The sequence below is a fragment of the Nerophis ophidion genome, linkage group LG25 (genome assembly GCF_033978795.1).
Source record: "Nerophis ophidion isolate RoL-2023_Sa linkage group LG25, RoL_Noph_v1.0, whole genome shotgun sequence".
Taxonomy (NCBI): domain Eukaryota; kingdom Metazoa; phylum Chordata; class Actinopteri; order Syngnathiformes; family Syngnathidae; genus Nerophis; species Nerophis ophidion.
In genome coordinates this window covers 23,263,292-23,289,826 of record NC_084635.1, presented here as the reverse complement: position 1 = coordinate 23,289,826, position 26,535 = coordinate 23,263,292, and the positions used below count along the sequence as shown (strand labels likewise).

Here is a 26,535-nt window from a genome sequence, read left to right as displayed (position 1 = left end):
ATTTTCATCATACACATGGTGTGGTATGAGTGTAAACGATGTCAACCATTATTGTTATGGCAAGACCACCTGGAGAGATTAAGCATTTTAATCAGTTGTCTAAGGATTCTTCAGGAGATAGGACTTGGCAGGGGTCAGTGCTCTCCAAGTACTTTTGTAGTTATATTTGTAACTGAGAGTCTTGTAAGATGACCGCTGAAAGGACTGCAGCCGTAACTAGGGAGATACTTTTGTTTACATCTTCATCTCCTCACACACAGCACTGTCGTCATGGGCTCCAAAAAACAAGAGCGTTCAAAATAAATTCCCTGTGCGTTAGAGCCTGTCTGACTGCACAAAATAAGGGTTTTAAAAATAGCCTACGTGTTTACTGATATTGTTATATTATTTTGCACTTGAAGAAACTATACCTTAAAACAATGTGCGGTGATGGAATGTTGCAGTACAAATACACTTTAAATTTCAGTTCCTTTTTTTCAAGGGTTTACAAATTAAGTTTAAACTTCCTAATTTAAACATGTTACTTATGGTGAAGAGAAAAAGATGAAGTATATTTGTATTTGTGACAGTGTTGAGGCATTTTGATTATTTGTGTGCAAAATTCATCAAACCAAATCGTGAGTAATTGATTTACAACAGGGATTCTCAAACTGTGGTATGGGTACCACTAGTGATACGTAGGCCCCATTTAGTGGTACGCTAAATAATCACTTTTTTAAGTGATTCACGTTTTAAATACTCAAACATAGTGTTACTGTTCAAACAGTGTCTAATGTTACAGGGGCAAAACGTATTAAATTTACTGTACTTGCTATCCAATTAAAACCTCTACCTTGTATTTAATGAATACTTACGCCTATGACGCTACTATATTTATATTTTGGCCATTATGGCGGTACTTGGAGAGCCACGTGTTTTTCTGAGGTGGTACTTGGTAAAAAAAAAAAAAAAAAAAAAAAAAAAAAGTTTGAAAACCAGTCATTTAGAACTTGCTGACTCCATATCAAGATGGTTCAGGAAATTGGCCATAATACTCAGCCTTATGGATAATATCCCTTCAGGAATTTTGCCATTAAGCTCCTTTTTAGAGAACATCAAGTTGTGCAAAAAGTACTAAAACATTGAACAGATGAACATGTGTATACAAACTTTTAGTTTATAATGCATTTTAAATTCATCCTGATGTTTCATTTAAAGGCGAAAGATCCCTATCTTTTCTGAGTAGCATATATCAATCGATCGATCGCTGTTTATTTGCAAGGTCCACAATTGCCTAAAAGGGCTTCACAAACCGCAACAACATCCCCTGATCTAAACCTACAACTACTGAACCTTGAAATTGGAGATGCGTAATAGTAGTTAGAAAATGGTGAATGCCATATAGGGATGGGAATTGATACGATTTTTCCGGTTCTGATTACACTTTTGATTCTGCTTAAAGATTCGGTTCTTTGTTGATTCTTTTATCGATTCTTGTTTGAAAAAAAAAAAAAAAGCAAAAAAGAGGTGTATTAGCATCAATTTTGTATATCTTAGAGGCAATATGACCTTACAAAGACAACAGTGAGGTCTTAAAAACCTACTGAAATGAGATTTTCTTATTTAAACGGGGATAGCAGGCCCATTCTGTGTCATACTTGATCATTTCGCGATATTGCAAATATTAGTAATATTTTTTAAACTTTAAGAATATTTGCTATCTCTCTGGAAAATATACTGGTGCAAAGATTTGTTTGGAATACAGGGTCAAACAAATATGATGTATACCACTCAAGATGTTTCCAGCCTTCTTCTTAAATCATTTTGATGATTATGGCTTACAGATTTTGAAAACCTAGAATTGAAAATCAATCACAGTTTATTTATATAGCCCTAAATCACAAGTGTCTCAAAGGGCTGCACAAGCCACAACGACATCTTTGGTTCAGAGCCCACATAAGGGCAATGTGAAACTGACAACCCAGTGAGATGTCAATGTGAATGACCATGAGAAACCTTGGAGAGGACCGCATATGTGGGTGACCCCCCCACTTCTAGGGGAGACCGGATGCAATGGACGTCGAGTGGGTCTAACATAATATTGTGAAAGTCCAGTCCATAGTGGATCTAACATAATAGTGAGAGTCCAGTCCATGGTGGGGCTAGCATGAGACCATCCCAAGCGGAGACGGGTCAGCAACGGAGAGATGTCCCAAACTGATGCACAGGCGAGCGGTCCACTCCGGGTCCCAAGTTTGGACAGCCAGAACTTCATCCATGGCCACGGGACCTCTGCCCCCTCTCTCCTTTGGGGCAGAGGAGAAAAGAAAAGAAACGGCAGATCCACTGGTCTAAAAAGGGGGTCTATATAAAGGCTAGAGTATACGAATGAATTTTAAGATGGGACTTATATGCTTCTACTGAGGTAGCATCTTTAACTGTTACCGGGAGGACATTCCATAGTACTGGAGCCTGAATAGAAAACACTCTATAGCCCGTAGACATTTTTTGGGCTCTGGGAATCACTAATAAGGCGGAGTTCTTTGAACGCAGATTTCTTGCTGGGACATATGGTACAATACAATATAAAATCTGAGAAAATGTGGGGTTTTCAAAAAACTGTAAGCCGGGATGATTATTATGATAATGGCTTTGCATTTCTCACTTGCAGGAGTTTATATTACATATTATTTTCACATTTGAAGTTGAATTGCTGGCATGATGGACTTTTACACAATATTATTATTTTTTGAGTTCCCCCTGTATAATATAATGACTGAGTGAAAATATAGTTAGAGGAAGACATGGAACTTTTTTTCTGATTACAATTGAGCATTTACCTACTGAAAATCAGGCACACTGTGGCAAATGATTGACCACAAAATTAGTCACTGCGCGGTAACATTAGTCTATCCTGGCCTGACTACTCTTCCCTGCCGTGGTGAAAGGAGAGAAGTACAGCAGAAGTGATATGGAGCTAATACTGCCCGCGTTGAAACCAGTCAGAATCTGTCTCTCGTCATGCTCTTCTAAATGTGAAAACATTCATTTCAATTGAACAAATAATGGCGCTAACATTATAGGTGGTTGTATTAATTCTAGATGACTGCTGCTGGGATGAGATCGGCACAGTTCAAAAACGACATTCATTTATACTTATTGCATGCTGTGTGTTCAAATGTATCAGCTAATTGCTTGTATGTCCTCCTCTTGATGAAATAGCAACCATACAATTACAAACCTCGTTTCCATATGAGTTGGGAAATTGTGTTAGATGTAAATATAAATGGAATACAATGATTTTCAAATGATTTTCAACCCATATTCAGTTGAATATGCTACAAAGACAACATATTTGATGTTCAAACTGATAAACATGTTTTTGTTTGCAAATAATCATTAACTGTAGAATTTTATGCCAGCAACACGTGACAAAGAAGTTGGGAAAGGTGGCAATAAATACTGATAAAGTTGAGTAATGCTCATCAAACACTTATTTGGAGCATCCGGCTGGTGTGCAGGCTAATTGGGAACTGGTGGGTGCCATGATTGGGTATAAAAACAGCTTCCCAAAAAATGCTCATTCTTTCAAAAGAAAGGATGGGGCGAGGTACACCTCTTTGTCCACAACAACATGAGCAAATAGTCAAACAGTGTAAGAACAACGTTTCTCAAAGTGCAATTGCGAGAAATTTAGGGATGTCAACATCTACGGTCCATAATATCATCAAAAGGTTCAGACAATCTGGAGAAATCACTCCACCTAAGTGGCATGGCCGGAAACCAACATTGAATGACCGTGACCTTTGATCCATCAGACGGCACTGTATCAAAAACCGACATCAATCTCCAAAGGATATCACCACATGGGCTCAGGAACACGTCAGAAAACCACTGTTACTAAATATAGTTCGTCGCTACATCTGTAAGTGCAAGTTAAAGCTCTGTTATGCAAAGCGAAATCCATTTATCAACAACATCCAGAAACGCCGCCGGCTTCTCTGGGCCCGAGATCATTTAGGATGGACTGATGCAAAGTGGAAAAGTATTCTGTGGTCTGACGAGTCCACATTTCAAATTGTTTTTGGAAATATTCGACATCGACAAGCGAACCATCCAGACTGTTATCGACGCAAACTTCAAAAGCCAGCATCTGTGATGGTATGGGGGTGCATTAGTGCCCAAGGCATGGGTAACTTACACATCTGTGAAGGCACCATTAATGCTGAAAGGTACATACAGGTTTTGGAACAACATATGCTGCCATCTAAGCGCCGTCTTTTTCATGTTGAACGACTGAAGCTCTACATTAAGCAAGAATGGGAAAGAAATCCACTTTCAAAGCTTCAACAATTATTTTCCTCAGTTCCCAAACATTTATTGAGTGTTGTTAAAAGAAAAGGTGATGTAACACAGTGGTGAACATGCCCTTTCCCAACTACTTTGGCACGTGTTGCAGCCATGAAATTTTAAGTTACTTATTTTTTTTAAAAAAATAAATAAATAAAGTTTGAGTTTGAACAACAAATATATTGTCTTTGTAGTGCATTCAATTGAATATGGGTTGAAAAGGATTTGCAAATCATTGTATTCTGTTTATATTTACATCTAACACAATTTCCCAACTCATATGGAAACGGGGTTTGTGTTACAAGTAGCGTTGTTGCTATTTTTTTTTTGTAAAGTATAGCCAACCTTAGGAGTATTTCTTCCACCTGGGCGCCATGTTTCTGTTTGATGTCACTATGCACATTGTGTAATGACGTCAAAGCAAGAATTGTTAAGGAATCATTAGAAAAATTGGCAAACGATTCCAAAATTTTAATTTCAAAACCGGTTTTTGTTCTCGACTCCCATCTCTAATGCCATATTTGTGTGAAATACCTTAAAATAAAATAACACTTCCACACTTCAATCACATTGTGATAGTTTTAATTTAATCTTTTTGGAAGACGTATGAAGGCCAATCCCTACAAAACATGTCACTGCCTGAATACGTATTTTATGTAATTATTTTGGCTGCTTGATTTACACTTGCTTTGTATTGTGATTCACAGTCCTAACAAGTGGCAATCAGCAGCACAGTCCTCTGAAGCGCTCTGTGTCGCTCACGCCTCCAATAAGTGGCCAAAGCAACCATCCAATGGGTCCTGTCTGGTTGTCCCAGGAAGATCTACGTAGTAGCAGAGGCCCAGCCCCCGATCACGCACCCCTGTCCCCTCAAAGCAGTATCGCTTCCTCAGGCAGCGGAGGAAGTGAACATCTGGAAGAGACCAATTTAGGAGGGGGTTCAAGTCTGCATCGCAGTTCCTTTCATGAAGAGGGCAGCGGCATGAGGGGTGAGTAGCAAGGGTGTTATTTTTCTCTGTCTTTATGTATGTAAGGTGTATCTAGGGTAGGGGTCGGCAACCCGCGGCTCCGGAGACGCATGTGGCTCTTTGCCCACTCTGTTGTGGCTCAGCTGCATAATCGCCGGATTTTGGTGCCTCGCCCGGACATCACTCGGGGCTAACATTCTCCGATTTTCACTCGGACTACAATATTGAGGGCGTGCCGTGATGGCACGCCCATCGCGCCCGCATTTACACCATGCTATCTGCGTGCCGGCCGGACGCATGCATTTCGCTGCTTCTATTGTCACACGTACGAGATTGCAAGGCATACTTGGTCAAAAGACATACAAGTTACACTGAAGGTTGTGATATAAACAACTTTAACACTCTTACTAATATGCGCCACACTGTGAGCCCACACCAAACAAGAATGACAAACACATTTTGGGAGAACATCCTCACAGTAACACAACATAAACGCAACATAACAAATACCCAGAATCCTTTGCATCCATGACTATTCCTGATTATATTATACACCCCTGTGCCCCCAACCCCGCCCACCTCAACCGACACACGGAGGGGGGGGTTTTGGTGCTAGCGGGGTGTATAATATAGTCAGGAGAGTCATGGATGCAAAGGATTATGGGTATTTGTTGTGTTGCATTTATGTTGTGTTACTGTGAGGATGTTCTCCCGAAATGTGTTTGTCATTCTTGTTTGGTGTGGGTTCACAGTGTGGCGCATATTAGTAAGAGTGTTAAAGTTGTTTATATCACAACATAAGTGTAACTTGTATGGCTGTTGAACTATACCTTGCAGTCGTGTACGTCCATCCATGGAAGCCACATACAACATGTCACTGTGCTGGCAAACTGTTTGTACATGTTGCAAAAGGCGTCAAATGCAGTGACTTCATAGCACGCCCTTATTATTGTTATCTGAGTGAGTATCAGCAGATATACGCGAAAATGGTTGCTTTAAGAATTCGGGAACCTCCCGGAAAATTTAGGAGGGTTGACAAGTGTAATGCTGTCAAGCGGAATTCATGTAAAAGTCGAGGGCCGGGTGTCTAAGATCAAAGCTTTGTGTCTAAGCACAAAGCAAAAAAAAAGTCTTTATACTGTGTTATTTCATTTTAAATTTCAAAAGAGTTTTGTGGCTCCCATTGTCTTCTTTATCTTGTGAAACGGGTCAAAATGGCTCTTTGAGTGGTAAAGGTTGCCAACCGCTGAGCTAGGGTAATGCTTGTGTATTTTTCTTTTTTTTTTTCACAAAAGAATGAAGACTAGATTTTAATGGCATGCTTGCAGAGTACAACATAATAAGCTTATATAAGTCCTGCAGTGGAGAAATAATTACAATGATTTAAAACAGTGTGAATGTTTTCATTATATTTCATCCTGTATCTACCGTATTTTCCGCACAATGAGCTGCTACTGTTTACCTAAACTTTGCACCTGGCGACGTATACAAATTATGGATTTTTCTTCTCTAAAGACTAAATAATACAAAACCCAAAACCAGTGAAGTTGGCACATTGTGTAATTAAATAAAAACAGAATACAATAATTTGCAAATCCTTTTGAACTTATATTCAATTGAAGACTGCAAAGACAAGATATTTAATGTTCAAACTGAAAAACTTGATTTTTTTTTTGCAAATCATTAATTTACGGCAGCAACATATTGCAAAAAAGTTAGCACAGAGGCATTTTTTCCACTGTTACATGGCCTTTCCTTTTAACAACACTCAGTAATCATTAGGAAACTGACCAATTTTTTAAGCTTTTCAGGTCAAAATATTTCCCATTTTTGCTTGATGTACAGCTTAAGTTGTTCAACAGTCCGGGGTCTCCGTTGTGGTATTTTAGGCGTCATATTGCGCCACATATCTTCGATGGGGGACAGGTCTGGACTACAGGCAGGCCAGTCTAGTACGTGCACTCTTTTACCATGAAGCCACACTGTTGTAACACGTGGCTTGGCATTGTCTTGCTGAAATAAGCAGGGGCGTCCATGATAACGTTGCTTGGATGGCATCATATGTTGCTCCAAAACCTGTATGTACCTTTCAGCATTGATGGTGCCTTCAGAGATGTGTAAGTTACCCATGCCTTGGGCACTAATACACCCCTATACCATCACAGATGCTGGCTTTTGAACTTTGTGCCAATAACAAACCGGATGGTTCTTTTCCTCTTTGTCCCGGACAACACAACATTGACTGTTTCGAGACTCGTCAGATCACAGAACACTTTTACACTTTGCATCAGTCCATCATAGAGGAACTGGGGCCCAGCGAAGCCGGCGCCGTTTCTGGGTGTTGTTGATAAATGGCTTTTGCTTTGCATATTAGAATTTTAACATGCACTTACAGATGTAGCGACAAACTGCAGTTATTGACAGTGGTTTTCTGAAGTTTTCCTGAGCCCATGTGGCGATACCCTTTAAACACTGACGTTGTTTTTTGATGCAGCACCGCCTGAGGGATTGAACCACAGTCATTCAATGTTGGTTTTTAGTTTTGCTGCCTACGTGCAGTGATTTCTCCAGATTCTCTGAACATTTTGATGATATTACGGACCATAGATGGTAAAATCACTAAATTATTTGCAACATCTGGTTGAGAAATGTTGTTCTTAAATAATTTGCTCAGGCATTTGTTAACAGAAGTAGTGACACTCGCCCCATCCTTGTTTGTGAATGACTGAGCATTTCATGGAAACTGCTTTTATACCCAATCACGGCACCCACCTTTTTCCAATTAGCCTGTTAACCTGTGGGATGTTCCAAATGAGTGTTTGATGTGTAACGATCTGTCACTTCATTTCTGTTCGTGCTTTCTTGTTTTGTATATACTTCCTATCAGTGCTCTTATTTTGTTCCATTTCCCGCTTGTCCCGATGAGCACTGTGTTTTTTCCCCTCACCTGCTGTGGTTTGGCACCCGGTCCACACCTGCTGCTAATCAGGATGTTGCTATTTATGCCTGTCTCGCGGGCTCCTCAGTGCTCGAGGATTGCTTTATGTTTGGTACAGTTACATGCAAGACTGCTTCCTTCCCTGCTTTGAGTAAATTAAACTCATCTTACCTGCTCATCTTACCTGCTCTCCGTTCCCCTGGTTCCTGCATGTTGAGGTCACAAATACGGCAGCCGTGCAAGTTCCTAACATAAGGAGCATTCCTTAACTTTCTCAGTCTTTTTTGCCACTTGCTTTTTTGAAACATGTTGCAGGCACCAAATTCCAAATGAGCTAATATTTGCAAAAAAATAACAAATGTTTACCAGTTCAAATGTTAAGCATCTTGTCTTTGCAGTCTATTCAATTGAATATATGTTGAAATGGTTTTGCAAATCATTGTATTCTGTTTTTATTTATGATTTACACAACGTGCCAACTTCACTGGTTTTGGGTTTTATAGAATTAAGTAAAGAAATCAAACACTATACTAATATAATCCACTTTAAGAAACTGTTTATACTTCAAGTGTTTCCAAAGTACAAGGAAGAAGAATCCTGATAAACATATTGAACCTTATTAAAGAGAAAATCTTATTCATCTCATAAAAGATGAAGAAAGACATCAAAGACTTTTCTGTTTTGATCAGCCATTTTACCGCCGTATTATAAGCACCGTTTGGAGACAATTTATGTATGTAAATAAACACTTACAAAATCTTTCTGAGTAAAATCTAATTTCACAAAGTGCCTGTATATTTCTGCGACTTATAGTCCGGTGCGGCTAAAATATGAATATGGAAAAAAGGTTTTTTATTCTAAGATTTAGTGGGTGCGGTTTATATACACCATGCAGCTTATAGTACAGAAAATACGATATATATTTTTTAACTAAAACCACAGATGATATTTGTTTATATATAGTACATAGTACATTTACATAGCACCAATTCTCAAGACATGGATTGTCATTTTATTCGACACATATATATGTCATCCACCTAGGGCTGGGAGATATTGGCTTTTATTAATATTGCAATATTTTTATTCCATATTGCGATATACGGTATATGTTATGATATTTTGCCTTAGCCTTGAATGAACACTGGATACATATAATCACAGCAGTATGGCGATTCTATGTGTCTACATTAAAACATTCTTGTTCATACTGCACTAATAAATGCTACTTTTAAACTTTCATGCAGAGAGGGATTTCACAACTAAGTCAATTTACTAAAACTGTATTTATGAAAGTTGTTAGCGGGTGACTTTTCAAATGCTACATATTAGCAGTAATGCTAATTTTGGTAGCAACGCCTGTGCCCCACACTTGACAAATTAAAGTTGTCTGTTCGACATATTCCCGCTTGAAGCCGAATCACCGCCAGACGATGGGCCCCGTGCTGTTTTTCTTGGGAATTAATTTTTCTTTCATTTGTTACAAGATTCGCACCTTCTTTCTCTCGCAACAACCCGCTAGCATCTCAGCTAACGTTAGCCACGCCGCTACCTCTCCGCTGGGCGAGGGCGTATACGTATGACAGGACAGAAAGGGACGTATGTAAGAATGTGCGCCTGCTTGTCCGTGAGGAGACACAAGAAAAAGCGAGGAGTCTAATGCCTGCAGCTGCGTGAAAACGTCCACTGGAATATTACGATATAGTCATTTTCTATATCGCACAGAGACAAACCCGCGATATATATCGTATATCGATATATCGCCCAGCCCTCCGTCCACCACAAATAGACTCAGAGCAGGCCTCGTCAACTGGCGGCCCGTGGGCCACATCCGGCCCGCCAAAGCTTTTAATTTAGCCCGCTGAACAACACCCAAATAGGCTTGATGAAACCATTCAAAACAGGGTTGCTCATGTATGCTGTACTACCCCCAATTCCCCAGGCAGTGGGCAACAACAAAGCATGTGTCATAATGAAGCAGCAGTGAAGGAGGAAAATAAGATGGCATTATCGACCTTGAAAAAAATGGAACTAAATTGAGAAAATTTGACTTTTAACAGCGACTGGACAACAAAGTATGAATAAATTGAATTTGCTGACTTTGTGATATACTTGGTATTTGTGGTCGTGTTTATATTTGGTTGAGTAACTCTGACTATCAAAACTGGTTAAATACATTAAGTGCTGAATTTGACGAGTGAAGGGTGATAAAGCTAAGTCTTAGGTTAAGTTGTGTTAAACCAAAAGTGTGCAATGTTTGCCGTGTGTATTAACACTAAACCTTCTATTTTATTTATGTAGTATAAACAATGGTCTTTATACTTTTGTAATGTTAATATGTTCAGTCTTAAAAACCTAGATAAAGAAAGACAGAAATAAATGAAACTGAATTAGAAAAATTAAGAACATCTATCGTTTAATTTTCCTGAAGGAACTATGTCAACAAAAATCAGCTTTCTTCATGCTGTTAGCTAATTATCTAGCTGCACACTGGAAACAAGTAGCGAGGGCAGAATAATGAATTTATTGACAGTGCAGTGTAGGGCTGGGCGATATATCGATTTACTCAATATATCGCGGGTTTGTCCCTGTGCGATATAGAAAATGACTATATCGTCATATTCGAGTATATGTTCTCACACAGTTGCTTTTAGCTGCGGGCATTACACTACAGGCTCTTCTCACTCTTTGTTGTCTCTCCTTCTCACAGAGACTTAAACAAGTGCACCTTCTTTCATATGTCACATACGTGCAACATCACACGCCCTCCCTGACCAGACAGGTAGTGACATTATAACGTTAGCTGTGATGCTAACGGTGAGGTGCGGGTGGTTATACGAGAGAAAGAAGGTGCAAATCTGGTAACAAATGGAGGAAGAAATAATTACAAAGAAACACAGCACGGGGTCCATCGTCCGGCGGTGGTTTGGCTTCAAGGGGGAATATGTTCAACATTTATGCGGCAAAAGCGTTGCTACAAAAAGAAGCAGCACTGCTAATGTAGCATCATTTGAAAAGTCCCCCGCTAGAGAATGAAGAGTGCTTGGAAATTGCATGTCAACATCTTCGGCCGGTTCCACACCCACAAAATGGCGAAGCAACCATTTCCAGATCAACACCGTATGAAAAAAAAAAAAGTCAACAACAGAAGGAGATAACGTCCGCAGGAACCTATTATGCAGCTCATTTTTATTTGACAGTTATTGAAATATTTTGTGTGACATCATGCACAAAAGTGCACTTTATTTTTTATTAACTATTGTAGTGGCGTTCTGTACAAAAAGTACACTTTACTTTAGTGTACTAATAACTTGTTTTAAAATGTCTCTGACAATCTTGTACTTTCTATTTTGAAATGACATGAATGTTTGTGCCACTGCTTAATAACTGTTTAATAAATATAGTTTTGGTCAATTTACTTAGTTGTGATTTCCTTCTCTGCATGAAAGTTTAAAATGAGCATATACTGTATTAATGCAGTATGAACAAGAATGTTTTATTGTAGACACATAGAATCATCATACTGCTGTGATTATATGCATCAAGTGTTCATTCAAGGCTAAGGCAAAATATGGAGATATATATCATGTATCGTGACATGGCCTAAAAATATCAACATATTAATAAAAGGCCATATCGCCCAGCCCTAGTGCAGTGTGAAAGCTGATGTTTACTTTGTAAAACAGTAACCATAGTCTCAAAGGAATTCAACCTGCGGAGGCACTTTCTAAAGAAACATCCACATTTTGATTTTCGGTCCCTGAGGCCTTGGGCTCTTAAAACTGCAGCATTTTTCATTATGTAGTTGAATAATTCTCCTCTCTGAGCTGCTACCTTACCGTGGTAGAGGAGTTTGCGTGTCCCAATGATCCTAGGAGCTATGTTGTCTGGGGGTTTTCATGCCCCCTGGTAGGGTCTCCCAAGACAAACAGGTCCTAGGTGAGTGATCAGACAAAGAGCAGCTCAAAGACTTCTATGGAATTACAACGAAATGAACCCAGATTTCCCTCGCCCGGACGTGGGTCACCGGGGCCCCGCTCTGGAGCCAGGCCCGGAGTTGGGGCACGATGGCGAGCGCCTGGTGGTCGGGCCTGTTCCCATGGGGCCCGGCCGGGCACAGCCCGAAGAGGCAACGTGGGTCATCCCTCCAATGGGCTCACCACTCATAGGAGGGGCCATAGAGGTCGGGTGCATTGTGAGCTGGGCGGCAGCCGAAGGCAGGGCACTTGGCGGTCCGATCCTCGGCTACAGAAGCTAGCTCTTGGGACGTGGAACGTCACCTCACTGGGGGGGAAGGAGCCTGAGCTAGTGCGCGAGGTAGAGAAGTTCCGGCTGGATATAGTCGGACTCACCTCGACGCACAGCAAGGGCTCTGGAACCAGTTCTCTCGAGAGGGACTGGACCCTCTTCCACTCTGGCGTTGCCGGCAGTGAGAGGCGACGGGCTGGGGTGGCAATTCTGGTTGCCCCCCGGCTCAAAGCCTGTACGTTTGAGTTCAACCCAGTGGACGAGAGGGTAGCTTCCCTTCGCCTTCGGGTGGGGGGACGGGTCCTGACTGTTGTTTGTGCTTACGCACCAAACAGCAGTTCAGAATACCCACCCTTTTTGGGTACACTCGAGGGAGTACTGGAAAGTGCTCCTCCGGGTGATTCCCTTGTCCTACTGGGAGACTTCAACGCTCATGTTGGCAACGACAGTGAAACCTGGAGAGGCGTGATTGGGAAGAATGGTCGCCCGGATCTAAACCCGAGTGGTGTTTTGTTATTGGACTTTTGTGCTCGTCACAGTTTGTCGATAACAAACACCATGTTCAAACATAAGGGTGTCCATATGTGCACTTGGCACCAGGACACCCTAGGCCGCAGTTCCATGATCGACTTTGTAGTTGTGTCATCGGATTTGCGGCCTCATGTTTTGGACACTCGGGTGAAGAGAGGGGCGAAGCTTTCTACCGATCACCACCTGGTGGTGAGTTGGCTGCGATGGTGGGGGAGGATGCCGGACAGACCTGGCAGGCCCAAGCGCATTGTGAGGGTCTGCTGGGAACGTCTGGCAGAGTCTCCTGTCAGAGAGAGTTTCAATTCACACCTCCGGGAGAACTTTGAACATGTCACGAGGGAGGTGCGGGACATTGAGTCCGAGTGGACCATGTTCCGAACCTCTATTGTCGAGGCGGCTGATTGGAGCTGTGGCCGCAAGGTTGTTGGTGCCTGTCGTGGCGGTAATCCCAGAACCCGTTGGTGGACACCAGCAGTGAGGGATGCCGTCAAGCTGAAGAAGGAGTCCTATCGGGTTCTTTTGGCTCATAGGACTCCGGAGGCAGTGGACGGGTACCGACGGGCCAAGCGGTGTGCAGCTTTAGCGGTCGCGGAGGCAAAAACTCGGACATGGGAAGAGTTCGGGGAAGCCATGGAAAACGACTTCCGGACGGCTTCGAAGCGATTCTGGACCACCATACGGCGCCTCAGGAAGGGGAAGCAGTGCACTATCAACACCGTGTATGGTGCGGATGGTGTTCTGCTGACTTCGACTGCGGATGTTGTGGATCGGTGGAGGGAATACTTCGAAGACCTCCTCAATCCCACCAACACGTCTTTCTTTGAGGAAGCGGTGCCTGGGGAATCTGTAGTGGACTCTCCTATTTCTGGGGCTGAGGTCGCTGAGGTAGTTAAAAAGCTCCTCGGCGGCAAGGCCCCGGGGGTGGATGAGATCCGCCCGGAGTTCCTTAAGGCTCTGGATGCTGTGGGGCTGTCTTGGTTGACAAGACTCTGCAGCATCGCGTGGACATCGGGGGCGGTACCTCTGGATTGGCAGACCGGGGTGGTGGTTCCTCTCTTTAAGAAGGGGGACCGGAGGGTGTGTTCCAACTATCGTGGGATCACACTCCTCAGCCTTCCCGGTAAGGTTTATTCAGGTGTACTGGAGAGGAGGCTTCGCCGGATAGTCGAACCTCGGATTCAGGAGGAACAGTGTGGTTTTCGTCCTGGTCGTGGAACTGTGGACCAGCTCTATACTCTCGGCAGGGTTCTTGAGGGTGCATGGGAGTTTGCCCAACCAGTCTACATGTGCTTTGTGGACTTGGAGAAGGCATTCGACCGTGTCCCTCGGGAAGTCCTGTGGGGAGTGCTCAGAGAGTATGGGGTATCGGAATGTCTTATTGTGGCAGTCCGCTCCCTGTATGATCAGTGTCAGAGCTTGGTCCGCATTGCTGGCAGTAAGTCGGACACGTTTCCAGTGAAGGTTGGACTCCGCCAAGGCTGTCCTTTGTCACCGATTCTGTTCATAACTTTTATGGACAGAATTTCTAGGCGCAGTCAAGGCGTTGAGGGGTTCCGGTTTGGTGGCCACGGGATTAGGTCTCTGCTTTTTGCAGATGATGTAGTCCTGATGGCTTCATCTGGCCGGGATCTTCAGCTCTCACTGGATCGGTTCGCAGCCGAGTGTGAAGCGACCGGAATGAGAATCAGCACCTCCAAGTCCGAGTCCATGGTTCTCGCCCGGAAAAGGGTGGAGTGCCATCTCCGGGTTGGGGAGGAGACCCTGCCCCAAGTGGAGGAGTTCAAGTACCTAGGAGTCTTGTTCACGAGTGGGGGAAGAGTGGATCGTGAGATCGACAGGCGGATCGGTGCGGCGTCTTCAGTAATGCGGACGTTGTATCGATCCGTTGTGGTGAAGAAGGAGCTGAGCCGGAAGGCAAAGCTCTCAATTTACCGGTCGATCTACGTTCCCATCCTCACCTATGGTCATGAGCTTTGGGTCATGACCGAAAGGATAAGATCACGGGTACAAGCGGCCGAAATGAGTTTCCTCCGCCGGGTGGCGGGGCTCTCCCTTAGAGATAGGGTGAGAAGCTCTGCCATCCGGGAGGAGCTCAACGTAAAGCCGCTGCTCCTCCACATCGAGAGGAGCCAGATGAGGTGGTTCGGGCATCTGGTCAGGATGCCACCCGAACGCCTCCCTAGGGATGTGTTTAGGGCACGTCCAGCTGGTAGGAGGCCACGGGGAAGACCCAGGACACGTTGGAAAGACTATGTCTCCCGGCTGGCCTGGGAACGCCTCGGGATCCCCCGGGAAGAGCTAGACGAAGTGGCTGGAGATAGGGAAGTCTGGGCTTCCCTGCTTAGGCTGCTGCCCCCGCGACCCGACCTCGGATAAGCGGAAGATGATGGATGGATGGATGGATAGTTGAATAAATAAATAAATAAATGGGTTGTACTTGTATAGCGCTTTTCTACCTTCATGGTACTCAAAGCGCTTTGACACTACTTCCACATTTACCCATTCACACACACATTCACACACTGATGGAGGGAGCTGCCATGCAAGGCGCCAACCAGCACCCATCAGGAGCAAGGGTGAAGTGTCTTGCTCAGGACACAACGGACATGACGAGGTTGGTACTAGGTGGGATTTGAACCAGGGACCCTCGGGTTGCACACGGCAACTCTCCGACTGCGCCACGCCGTCCCCTGATTAATAGCCCTGAATAGCAGTAGGAATAGTCCTGATTTAGGGCCTTGTTACCTGTTACGCCCTCACTCAGAAACACATTATAATGCAACTGTCTGAACGCCGCTTGTTGTTGTAATCCCAACAATAGACTCGCAATTCTTTGTGCCTAAACAAAACGCAGTTAATAAAATTGTTGAGCATTTTCGTTTTACTTTTTATGTAAAGTAACCCTTTCTCCCAAAACTAAAGGGGAGAGGTTGAAGTTCTGTGAGAAACGCTACATTGAATAGGTCTAGTACCACACTCCACATATTATGCATATTGTGCCTGATAATGCTGCCTATTGGTCGCGTGTGAATACTAAACTGAACAGATCATACATTTAAAAAACAGGAACAAATAAAATCTCAGACATGCAACAAAAATACATAGCCCACCATATTTCAAAACTAACATTGTTGTCCGGGTGGAAATTGGGAGAAATCCGGTAGAATGGTTACCCCGGGAGATTTTCGGGAGGGGCACTGAAATCCGGGAGGGTTGGCAAGTACGATCACACCATCATACAAAATGATCAGTGATTGGACCGTGACTGGTTTCACACTCATTTAACTAACAATCACAGAATCTTCTATGAGTTTCAAGACAAAGAACTTGTAACTTTCTACTTTTAGCATTCTAAACTAGGGCTGGACGATATTGGCTTTTATTAATATCTCGATATTTTTATGCCATATGCGATATACGATATATATCTCGATATTTTGCCTCAGCCTTGAATGAACACTTGATACATATAATCACAGCAGTATGATGATTCTATGTGTCTACATTTAAACATTCTTCCTCATACTGCCTTTATATATGCTCATTTTAAACTTTCATGCGGAGAGGGAAACCACAACTAAATCAATTTACCAAAACTGTGTTTATTAAATACTCTTCATTCTCTCGCGGGTGACTTTATAAATGAAAGAAGAAATTAATAGTGCTGCGACCTTTTGTAGCAACACTTCTGCTGCATACTTGCTGGGACGGTATAGCTCGGTTGGTAGAGCGGCCGTTCCAGAAACTTTAGGGTTGCAGGTTCCATCCCCGCTTTCGATATCCTATTCTCTGCCGTTGTGTCCTTGGGCAAGACACTATACCCACCTGCTCCCAGTGCCACCCACACTGGTTTAAATGTAACTTAGATATTGGGTTTCACTATCTAAAGCGCTTTGAGTCACTAGAGAAAAAACGCTATATAAATATAATTCAATTCACTTCACTAATTTGCATATTGCTGTTGTCTGCTGAATATCTTCCCGCTTGCATGTATGTTGTGATTTTTATTTTGATTCAATAAAAAAAATAAAATATATTTAAAAAATAGAAATTAATAATAAATTCTTCTGCGGCCCGGTACCAATTGGCCGTGTACCGGTGGTTGGGGACCACTGCTGTAAATGTATCAAGTTATCAAAATAGTGTAAATGTTGAACCTATTACATATTGTTATTAACTTCATCACCGTTTTTTTCGGATTATAAATCGCTCCGGAGTATAAATTGCACCGGCCGAAAATGCATAATAAAGAAGGAAAAAAACATATATACGTCGCATTTTGGGAGTAAATTTATTTGATAAAATCCAAAACCAAGAATAGACATTTGAAAAGCAATTTAAAATAAATAAAGAATAGTGAACAACAGGCTGAATAAGTGTACGTTATATGACGCATAAATAACAGACTGAGAAGGTGCCTGGTACGTAAACGTAACATATTATGGTAAGAGTCATTCAAATAACTATAACATATAGGGCTTCACGGTGGCAGAGGGGTTAGTGCGTCTGCCTCACAATACGAAGTTCCTGCAGTCCTGGGTTCAAATCCAGGCTCGGGATCTTTCTGTGTGGAGTTTGCATGTTCTCCCCGTGAATGCGTGGGTTCCCTCCGGGTACTCCGGCTTCCTCCCACTTCCAAAGACATGCACCTGGGGATAGGTTGATTGGCAACACTAAATTGGCCCTAGTGTGTGAATGTGAGTGTGAATGTTGTCTGTCTATCTGTGTTGGCCCTGCGATGAGGTGGCGACTTGTCCAGGGTGTACCCTGCCTTCCGCCCGATTGTAGCTGAGATAGGCGCCAGCGCCCCCCGCGACCCCGAAAGGGAATAAGCGGTAGAAAATGGATGGATGGATGGATCTAGAACATGCTATACGTTTACCAAACAATCTGTCACTCTGATGAAATCTTCTTCCTCGATGTCGCTTCTAAACAACTCTGCCAACTCCACAGGTATGCGCCACTTCCTCTTGTCGTTTTCTGCTGCATATTTCACTACGTCCAGATTGTAATCTGCAGGAAATGATTTACCTTTCGGTGCCATTTTTGTTCAGCCCTTCTCAGTTTTTATAAATTACCGCCAACGATGAAATGATCCATTTTAATAGCTACGGCAGTAGCATATAGCAGTTAGCATTCCATGACCCACAATGCATTTCTGCCATGACCCTCACCCGCCAAATTCTTATTGGTTGACGTGTGTGTGACGATTGCTGACGTGTGTGTGACGATTGCTGACATTTTCTGCGTCTCTTCCGCGAATGAGATAACTAATATTTGATATTTTACGGCAGGGGTGCCCATTACGTCGATCGCGACCTACCTTTTGATCGTGGAGGATGTGTCAGTCGATCACAAGCCAGGCATTAAAAAAATTGACATAAAAATGAGCAATCAATCTTCACCACGACTTCACTTTCGTCAGTTGTTTGACATTCTCGGCACCCAAGGATCTTGTGAGATGACGCTGGCTGCTGCGAGCTCATTATTAAGAAAAAAATCACTGACAGGACGGACGGAGAGAAACACTTTTTATTGCAACAGACTCTTGGGCCGTACCTGCTGTCAAAACTCTAAAGACCGACTGCACAGTTCCTGTCTTCACCATAAAAGACCTGCTTCATCCTGCCTGTGCTAACAAAATAAGAGTCTCAGAAAGCTAGCGTGCACAAGCTAGCAAGCTACGGAGTTTGATGCCAATGTACTTCTCCCCCGCCCTCAGCGACCGCTCCCTCTCCTCGCTCGCTCGCCCACACACGCACTGACGTCACTCACCTGCTGTCACACATTAAAGGGCCACACACACATATGCTACTTTCATAACAAAGTATTTGAAAACGTTTATGCCAGTTGGACAAATGAGATGCCAAATCCAACCACTTTCATATGGTATTGGACAGAAAGGAGGACTTTTTTTCTCCTCCATTTCAATCAATGCAAGTCATCAGAATCAAATCCACCAATTTATATTCTTGTCTTCATGAAAGAAAGGAATCTATATGTGTTAAACATGCTTTTATTATCATTAAACACCATTAACTTGTTAACAAAAATGTCTCTTTCATAAATAAAAAAATATGAATGAGGTACATCTCCTCGACTTGGTCAATTGAAAAGTACCTCGCCTGCAGAAAAAGTGTGAGCACCCCTGTTTTGCGGTAATGTGTTGATAATTTTACACATTAGTCGCTCCGGAGTACAAGTCGCACCCCCGGCAAAACTATGGAAAAAAACTGCGACTTATGGTCCGAAAAATACAGTAGTTCCCCTTTAAAGAGTTATAGGCAAGACATTAATGAAAGTCATATTACAGTTGCTTTGTGTTGTCTTAAAGCACAGCAATAAAAAAACAAAAAAATTCTACTTTGTAAGTTTTATTTAATGTATATGTCTGTTTTCTTCGTAGATGTTCCCTCTTGGCTGAAGAGTCTCCGTCTCCATAAGTATGCGGTGCTGTTTTCCACGATGACCTATGATGAAATGATGTCACTTACAGAAGAACAACTGGAAGCACAGGTACACAAACAACTATTGCATTGGAAACCGTTTAGTGGAAACGCCCCCTCCGATAGGCGGTTGACGGTGTAACCAAAATGTCAACATTTTCAATGATCGCTCTTTAAAAGACGTTTTTCAAGCCATCTATGCACATAGTTTATCAGGTAAGATGTAAGATGACCACTGATGGGGTACAAGCTCAGTATAAAGAAAGGCAGGCAGGAACTTCAGGCACTTTTTATTTTTGACACAACACAACCGCTGTCAAGAGTCCGAAATCCAGCTGCAAGGATTCAGCCTTCACAATAAAACAACGGCTATATTGTCTCTCCCTGTAATAAGAAAATAACCTTGCACAAGCGTACACGCTACGAAGTGAGGCTCCAATTGATTTCTTCTTAAGAGTATGAAGACGACTATGGGAGCTAGACAAAATCCAGGATATAAAAGAATATGGATTTTTTTCATAATGTCATACTTGAAGTTGTTGTACTTTTAAACCGCTACTGTGCATCCCTGGCTGATTCCCTTTTAGTGCAATATCTACTTGTATTAGTTGCTCACCTAATAGAAAAGTATATGCACCCCAGGTTTCGTTTGTACAGGAATGTAGGTAATCTTGGAATTGGCATCCTTGGTTACCAAACATGTTTAAGAATTGATTCTGAGTGGGATTATCACCAGCCAACAAAATAATCGAATTGTAATATTTACATCTTTACAGTAAATAAGGTTGTATTTTTGCCTCATTCCTGTGAGAATCCTGCACATGACTGAAACATAATGAAGTGGTCTCTCCAGGAATAGTTGCACTGTGCTTAAACCAGTGTTTTTCAAACAGTGTGTCGCGTCACACTTATGTGCCGAGATACAGTCTGGTGTGGCGCGGGATATTATGTAATTTCACCTAATTGGGGTATAAATATTTTTTGCAGACCAGTAATTATAATCCCCAAAATGTGCAGTTGTTGAGCTGTCTAGAGCTTGGCAGAGTAACCGTGTAATACTCTTCCACATCAGCAGGTGGCAGTAGGTACCTATTTGCTTTACAGATGTCGGGAACATGGTTTGTCGTGATCACAATATGCGGGAGGCAGCGTGTAAGTAAAAAGGTATTTAACACTTAAACCAAAAATATACAAAAGGCGAGTGCCGCTTGGAAAAGGCATTGAAGCTTAGGGATGGCTATGCAAAACAAAGCCAAAACTGAACTGGCTGCGAAGTAAACAAAAACAGAATGCTGGACGACAGCAAAGACTTATAGCGTGTGGAGCAGACGGCGTCCACAAAGTACATCCAAACATGACATGACAATCAACAATGTCCCAACAAAGAATGATAGTGTCCACACAACTAAAATAGTCTTGATTGCGGAAACAAAGCAGGTGTGGGGAATAGCGCTCAAAGGAAGACATTAAACAGCAACAGGAAAATACCAACAAAACAGGAAAAAACACCAAAATAGGAGCACAAGACAAAAACTAAAACACTACACAGGAAAACAGCAAAAAACTCTAAATAAGTCAGGGGGTGATGTGACAGGTGGTGACAGTACACTTACTTTGAGACAAGAGCTATAGTGATGCATGCTTGATCTTGGTTTGAATTCATATCCAACAATTCCGACAACGATTTTTTATTGTCTACTGTGTTTCATTTTTTAATGATTTCTGCTGGAGGTGTGTCTCCGCATTTTTTGAAAGTGCAAGGTTGTCAGAGACATTTTAAAACAAGCTATTTGTGCACTTTTGTGCATGATGTCACTAAGATGAGATATCAAAACAACACTAAATGAAACTGTACTTTTTGTACAGAACGCCTCTACAATAGTTAAAACAAGTAAAGTGCACTTTTGTGCATGATGTCACACAAGATATTTCAATAAGTGTCACAAAAATGAGCTGCGTATCAAATAGTATATGTCCTACGGTGTTGATGTGAAAATAGTTGCTTCGGCATTTTGTGGGTCTGGCACGGAACGGAGATGTTGACATGCACAGTTTGAAGCACTCTTCATTCTCTAAAGGGGGACTTTTCAAATGATGCTACAAATTAGCAGTGCTGCTACTTTTTGTAGCAACGCTTCTGCCGTATAAATGTTCAACATATTCCCGCTTGAAGCCAAACCACCACCAGACGATGCCCCCCGTGCTGTTTTCTTTGGGAATTAATTCTTCCTCCATTTGTTACTAGATTTGCACCTTCTCTCTCTCGTATTACCACTCACAACACACCGTTAGCATCACAGCTAATGTTACCCATGCTGCTACCTCTCTGCTCGGGGAGGGCGTGTGACGTTGCACACGTGACGTGCGTAAGAAAGTGCACTTGTTTTAAGTCTCTGTGAGAAGGAGAGACAAGAAAGAGGGAAAAACGCATGCAGTTTAATGCCAGCAGCTTAAAGCAACTACGTGAGAACGTATACTCGAATATCACGATTTAGTCATTTTCTATATCGCACAGAGACAAACGCGCGAAATATCGAGTATATCGATATATCGCCCAGCCCTACAACAATGACAATAAAGCTTCATACATGCACACATTTCTTCCGTCTGAAAAATATATTGGTGCATTTTTTTAGCAGAACAGTAGAATCCAGGTTAAGGCTGCTGTGCTTTTATTTTGAAGCTTACTTTGCACTGACCAGGAAGTCATTGTGTGCACGTTTCAATGTGGCGTAATTAGGCAGTAGTTATATTTATCATAATCAATATTGATGACGTTTACAATACTACAGCACATATTGAGGACATTTCATAAACTGACCCACCCATTACCTTACATGCCTATGTTGACTTAGGCGGGTTGTCAATGTAAGTGAGACCAACTAACACTCTAGCTAGAATTATACTGCCAGTATCAATACTTTTGGGCTATTTAAACCAAATATGCTTTGTAATGATACCATTTTCATTTTACCTGGCTCTAAATGTGTAGATATATAATAAGTACTGTATATACACTATTTTTCCCTGTTTCTACAGAAAGTCACCAAAGGAGCAAGACACAAGATTGTTATCAGCATCCAAAAACTCAAAGACAGACAAAACCTGCTGCGCAGCCTCGAAAAGGTCAGTTACCAATGTTTTTTCTCAATTGCAGACGTAAGACTCTTTTTAACACCATTTTTGGCAGTGGACATTTCATTTTCACGTCAATTATTATTATTATATTTTTTAATGAAATATCCAAAAATATACAATGTGAAGAAAATTTGTTGAACAGTCACCTAAGCTGTGGTAATCGCTTTTCCTCTTGCCTAAACGAGGTGCAGGATGGGGAGATGATAAGGGGCAACGAAACAAGCTCGCTAGTTAGCTGACCATCTAATTAGTTTACTTATTGTCGCCTGAGTTTGCTCCCTGAACCACAACATTGACAGCGTTCCAATCTGCTGCTAATCAAATTTGAATGATTAAAATCCCAATACTGTTATTTCCAGACCAGTTGTAGTTCTAGAGCAGGGGTCTAAAACTCAATTTACCTTGGGGCCACTGGACGCAGAGTCTAGGTGAGGCGGGGGTGCAAGAAAAGATTTCTTCAAAAAAATGTTGCATACTCCTCAGCATGTCTAGTTGTATAATGACGTTTCAGAGGCGGTATTGTACCGAAAATGATTCATTAGTATCGCGGTACTATACCAATACCGGTATATTGTACAACCCTACCCTGTAGTTAAAAAACTGAATCATGCAGCACACACACAACTGACTGTTTACAATCCAGTGTGTAGTCGGCCTGTGACCCTAAACATGTATGAATGGATATTGGACAGCAATCTTCATCCCAAACAATCAAATTCCAAAGAATATATGGGAAGATGAAGTAATTTGTTGTTAGAAGACATCAAACGACGGCGTGGCGCAGTGGGAGAGTGGCCGTCCGTAACCCGAGGGTCCCTGGTTCAAATCCCACCTAGTACCAACCTCGTCAAGTCCGTTGTGTCCTGAGCAAGACACTTCACCCTTGCTCCTGATGGGTGCTGGTTGGCCCCTTGCATGGCAGCTCCCTCCATCAGTGTGTGAATGTGTGTGAATGGGTAAATGTGGAATTAGTGTCAAAGCGCTTTGAGTACCTTGAAGGTAGAAAAGCGCTATACAAGTACAACCCATTTATCATTTATCAAACCTGTATTAAATTCCTCATTAAAAACTAGGGGTGTAACGGTACACAAAAATTTTGGTTCGGTACGTACTTCGGTTTAGAGGTCACAGTTCGGTTCATTTTCGGTACAGTAAGAAAACAACAAAATATAAATTTTTGGGTTATTTATTTACCAAATTTGTAAACAATGGCTTTATCTTTTTAACATTAGGAACACTATAATAATTCTACCCACGTTAATCCACATTAAACTGCCTCAAGTTGTTGCTTTGATTAAATAAAATGGCAAAACCTTTCTTCTACATATAAAAAGTGCAACATTAAACAGTTTCAAGTCAACTCATCATGCTTAATTTATTACAGCATTTGGGAAGGCTGTAGTTGACTTTTATTACACACACACACACACACACACACACACACACACACACACACACACACCAAAATGAGCTAACCTAACGCTAAAAGCTAATTAGTCTTCACCTCAACCCAGAACTATGAGAGAGCTGAGCTGCAGTTTAAGTTTCTAGAAGGTCAACGGGCTCATAGTGATGTTTGTAATAGTTGTGACTGGGAAGTGTTTTTTATAATTTGGGGAGTGTACGATGTCAGCTGCTCACCTGCTGAACACATATCTGCTCAGTGCTCATCTCGACGCCGGAGCACTGACAACATGCGCTCTGAATACGCCTTGTTGATTGGCTTCGTATGTAACCAATCAGATGGTTGTGTGGACGGGACAATGCTGGGTGCTCACTGCTCAGACAGCGGCAGAAAGCAGAGCAGCTTGTTCAGACTTTAGTTTACAAACTCGTTCGATACACCCTCGTACCGAACCGAAACCCCCGTACCGAAACGGTTTAATACAAATACACGTACCGTTACACCCCTATTAAAAACTCAACCCCCTTATTTGGCCATCGTTGCTTTTAATGGCGTACCAGAGCATTGGTTTTGCAAGAAAGTTTCACTATTTAAACATGTTCCCATACCTATTGTAACACATATGCCCTGGTGTTGGCTATTTTAGGTGACCTCAGAATGGATGTCAATATTTTATGTTGTGGTAACTTATTACGTACTGAATGATCTAATAGGAAATAGTTCACCACCTCACTTAGAAAGATCTTCCTCCATTTCCCTCTACAGGACGTATTAGAAGGCAGTAATCTGCGTGTGCCCTTGCAAGAACTCCACAATATCATCATAACGCCAATCAAGGCCCTCAGTGGTGGCGAAGACACGTCCTTGCAGCGCTCTCCTCTGAACCCAGAAGCCAAGAGCGCTGCGCCTGGATCCCACCTTGCTGGAGGAAGTGGAGAAGTGGATGCATACTCCAGTGTCATTGCAGAGGGCGATATACCCAGCCAGTTTATTCGTGTCATGGGCAAAGGTGAGCAGCGCCACCATTCATTTCAATCGAGATCATCATACATACATTTTCTTACATCAAGTCTTCATCCTATTTACAGTTTGCACTCAACTACTGGTGTCGAGGTCAGACGAAGACAACATCAGTTCCTACCTACAACTCATTGACCGGTGCCTAATACATGAGGTGCGCACCATCCTTTAAAATACACATGAATATCTGTCCTGTCTTTTCGCACCCCACGCATTTTCAGATGTCTTTTCACTGCGTTAAATGGAAAATAGATATTTTTTAATGTTAACGTAAACAAAAAGTGGTTGATGGCACTATCTGCAGGATAAAAACAGTGCTGCAGGTGTATGTTCAGCAAAGGGCGCTGTCTCATAGGTCAATTCACTCAATATTTTCCAGCCGGAGGACACTTTGACAAGAAGTGTAACTGCGTGTTTTTTAATACTACATGCTTGTAGTTGTTAATGTGTGAAACCATCCATCCATCCATCCATCCATCTTCTTCCGCTTATCCGAGGTCGGGTCGCGGGGGCAGCAGCCTAAGCAGGAAAGCACAGACTTCCCTCTCCCCAGCCACTTCATCCAGCTCTTCCCGGGGGATCCCAAAGGCGTTACCAGGCCAACCGGGAGACATAGTCTTCCCAATGTGTCCTGGGTCTTCCCCGTGGCATCCTACCGGTTGGACGTGCCCTAAACACCTCCCTAGGGAGGCATTCGGGTGGCATCCTGACCAGATGCCCGAACCACCTCATCTGGCTCCTCTCGATGTGGAGGAGCAGCGGCTTTACTTTGAGCTCCTTACGGATGGGAGAGCTTCTCACCCTATCTCTAAGGGAGAACCCCGCCACCCGGCGGAGGAAACTCATTTCAGCCGCTTGTACTCGTGATCTTATCCTTTCGGTCATGACCCAAAGCTCATGACCATAGGTGAGAATGGGAACGTAGATCGACCGGTAAATTGAGAGCTTTGCCTTCTGGCTCAGCTCCTTCTTCACCACAACGGATCGATACAGCGTCCACATTACTGAAGACGCCACACCGATCCGCCTGTTGATCTCACGATCCACTCTTCCCTCACTCGTGAACAAGACTCCTAAGTACTTGAACTCCTCCACTTAGGACCGGGTCTCCTCCCCAACCCGGAGATGGCACTCCACCCTTTTACGGGCGAGAACCATGGACTCGGATTTGGAGGTGCTGATTCTCATTCCGGTCGCTTCACACTCTGCTGCAAACCGATCCAGTGAGAGCTGAAGATCCCGGCCAGATGAAGCCATCAGGACCACATTATCTGCAAAAAGCAGGGACCTAATCCCGTGGCTACAAAACCGGAACCCCTCAACGCTTTGACTGCGCCTAGAAATTATGTCCGTAAAAGTTATGAACAGAGTCGGTGACAAAGGACAGCCTTGGCGAAGTCCAACCCTCTCTGGAAATGTGTCTGACTTACTGCTGGCCATGCGGACCAAGCTCTGACACTGATCGTACTTGGAGCGGACCGCCACAATAAGACAGTCCGATACCCCATACTC

At 42.7% G+C, this 26,535-nt stretch overlaps 1 protein-coding gene across 4 annotated transcripts in view; it reads left to right on the top strand.

Annotated features, from left to right (window-relative positions):
• Positions 1 to 26,535, top strand: part of samd4a (sterile alpha motif domain containing 4A) — a 161,204-nt gene that overhangs the window by 79,580 nt on the left and 55,089 nt on the right. For 2 of the 4 annotated variants that reach the window (XM_061887305.1, XM_061887304.1), the window contains exons 4-8: positions 5,037 to 5,318; positions 19,421 to 19,530; positions 22,500 to 22,586; positions 24,769 to 25,012; positions 25,092 to 25,177. In XM_061887305.1, coding sequence (XP_061743289.1) covers positions 5,037 to 5,318; positions 19,421 to 19,530; positions 22,500 to 22,586; positions 24,769 to 25,012; positions 25,092 to 25,177 — 809 coding nt within the window. The remainder of the gene's footprint in view (positions 1 to 5,036; positions 5,319 to 19,420; positions 19,531 to 22,499; positions 22,587 to 24,768; positions 25,013 to 25,091; positions 25,178 to 26,535) is intronic. The other 2 variants (XM_061887307.1, XM_061887306.1) reach the window with 1 other exon arrangement.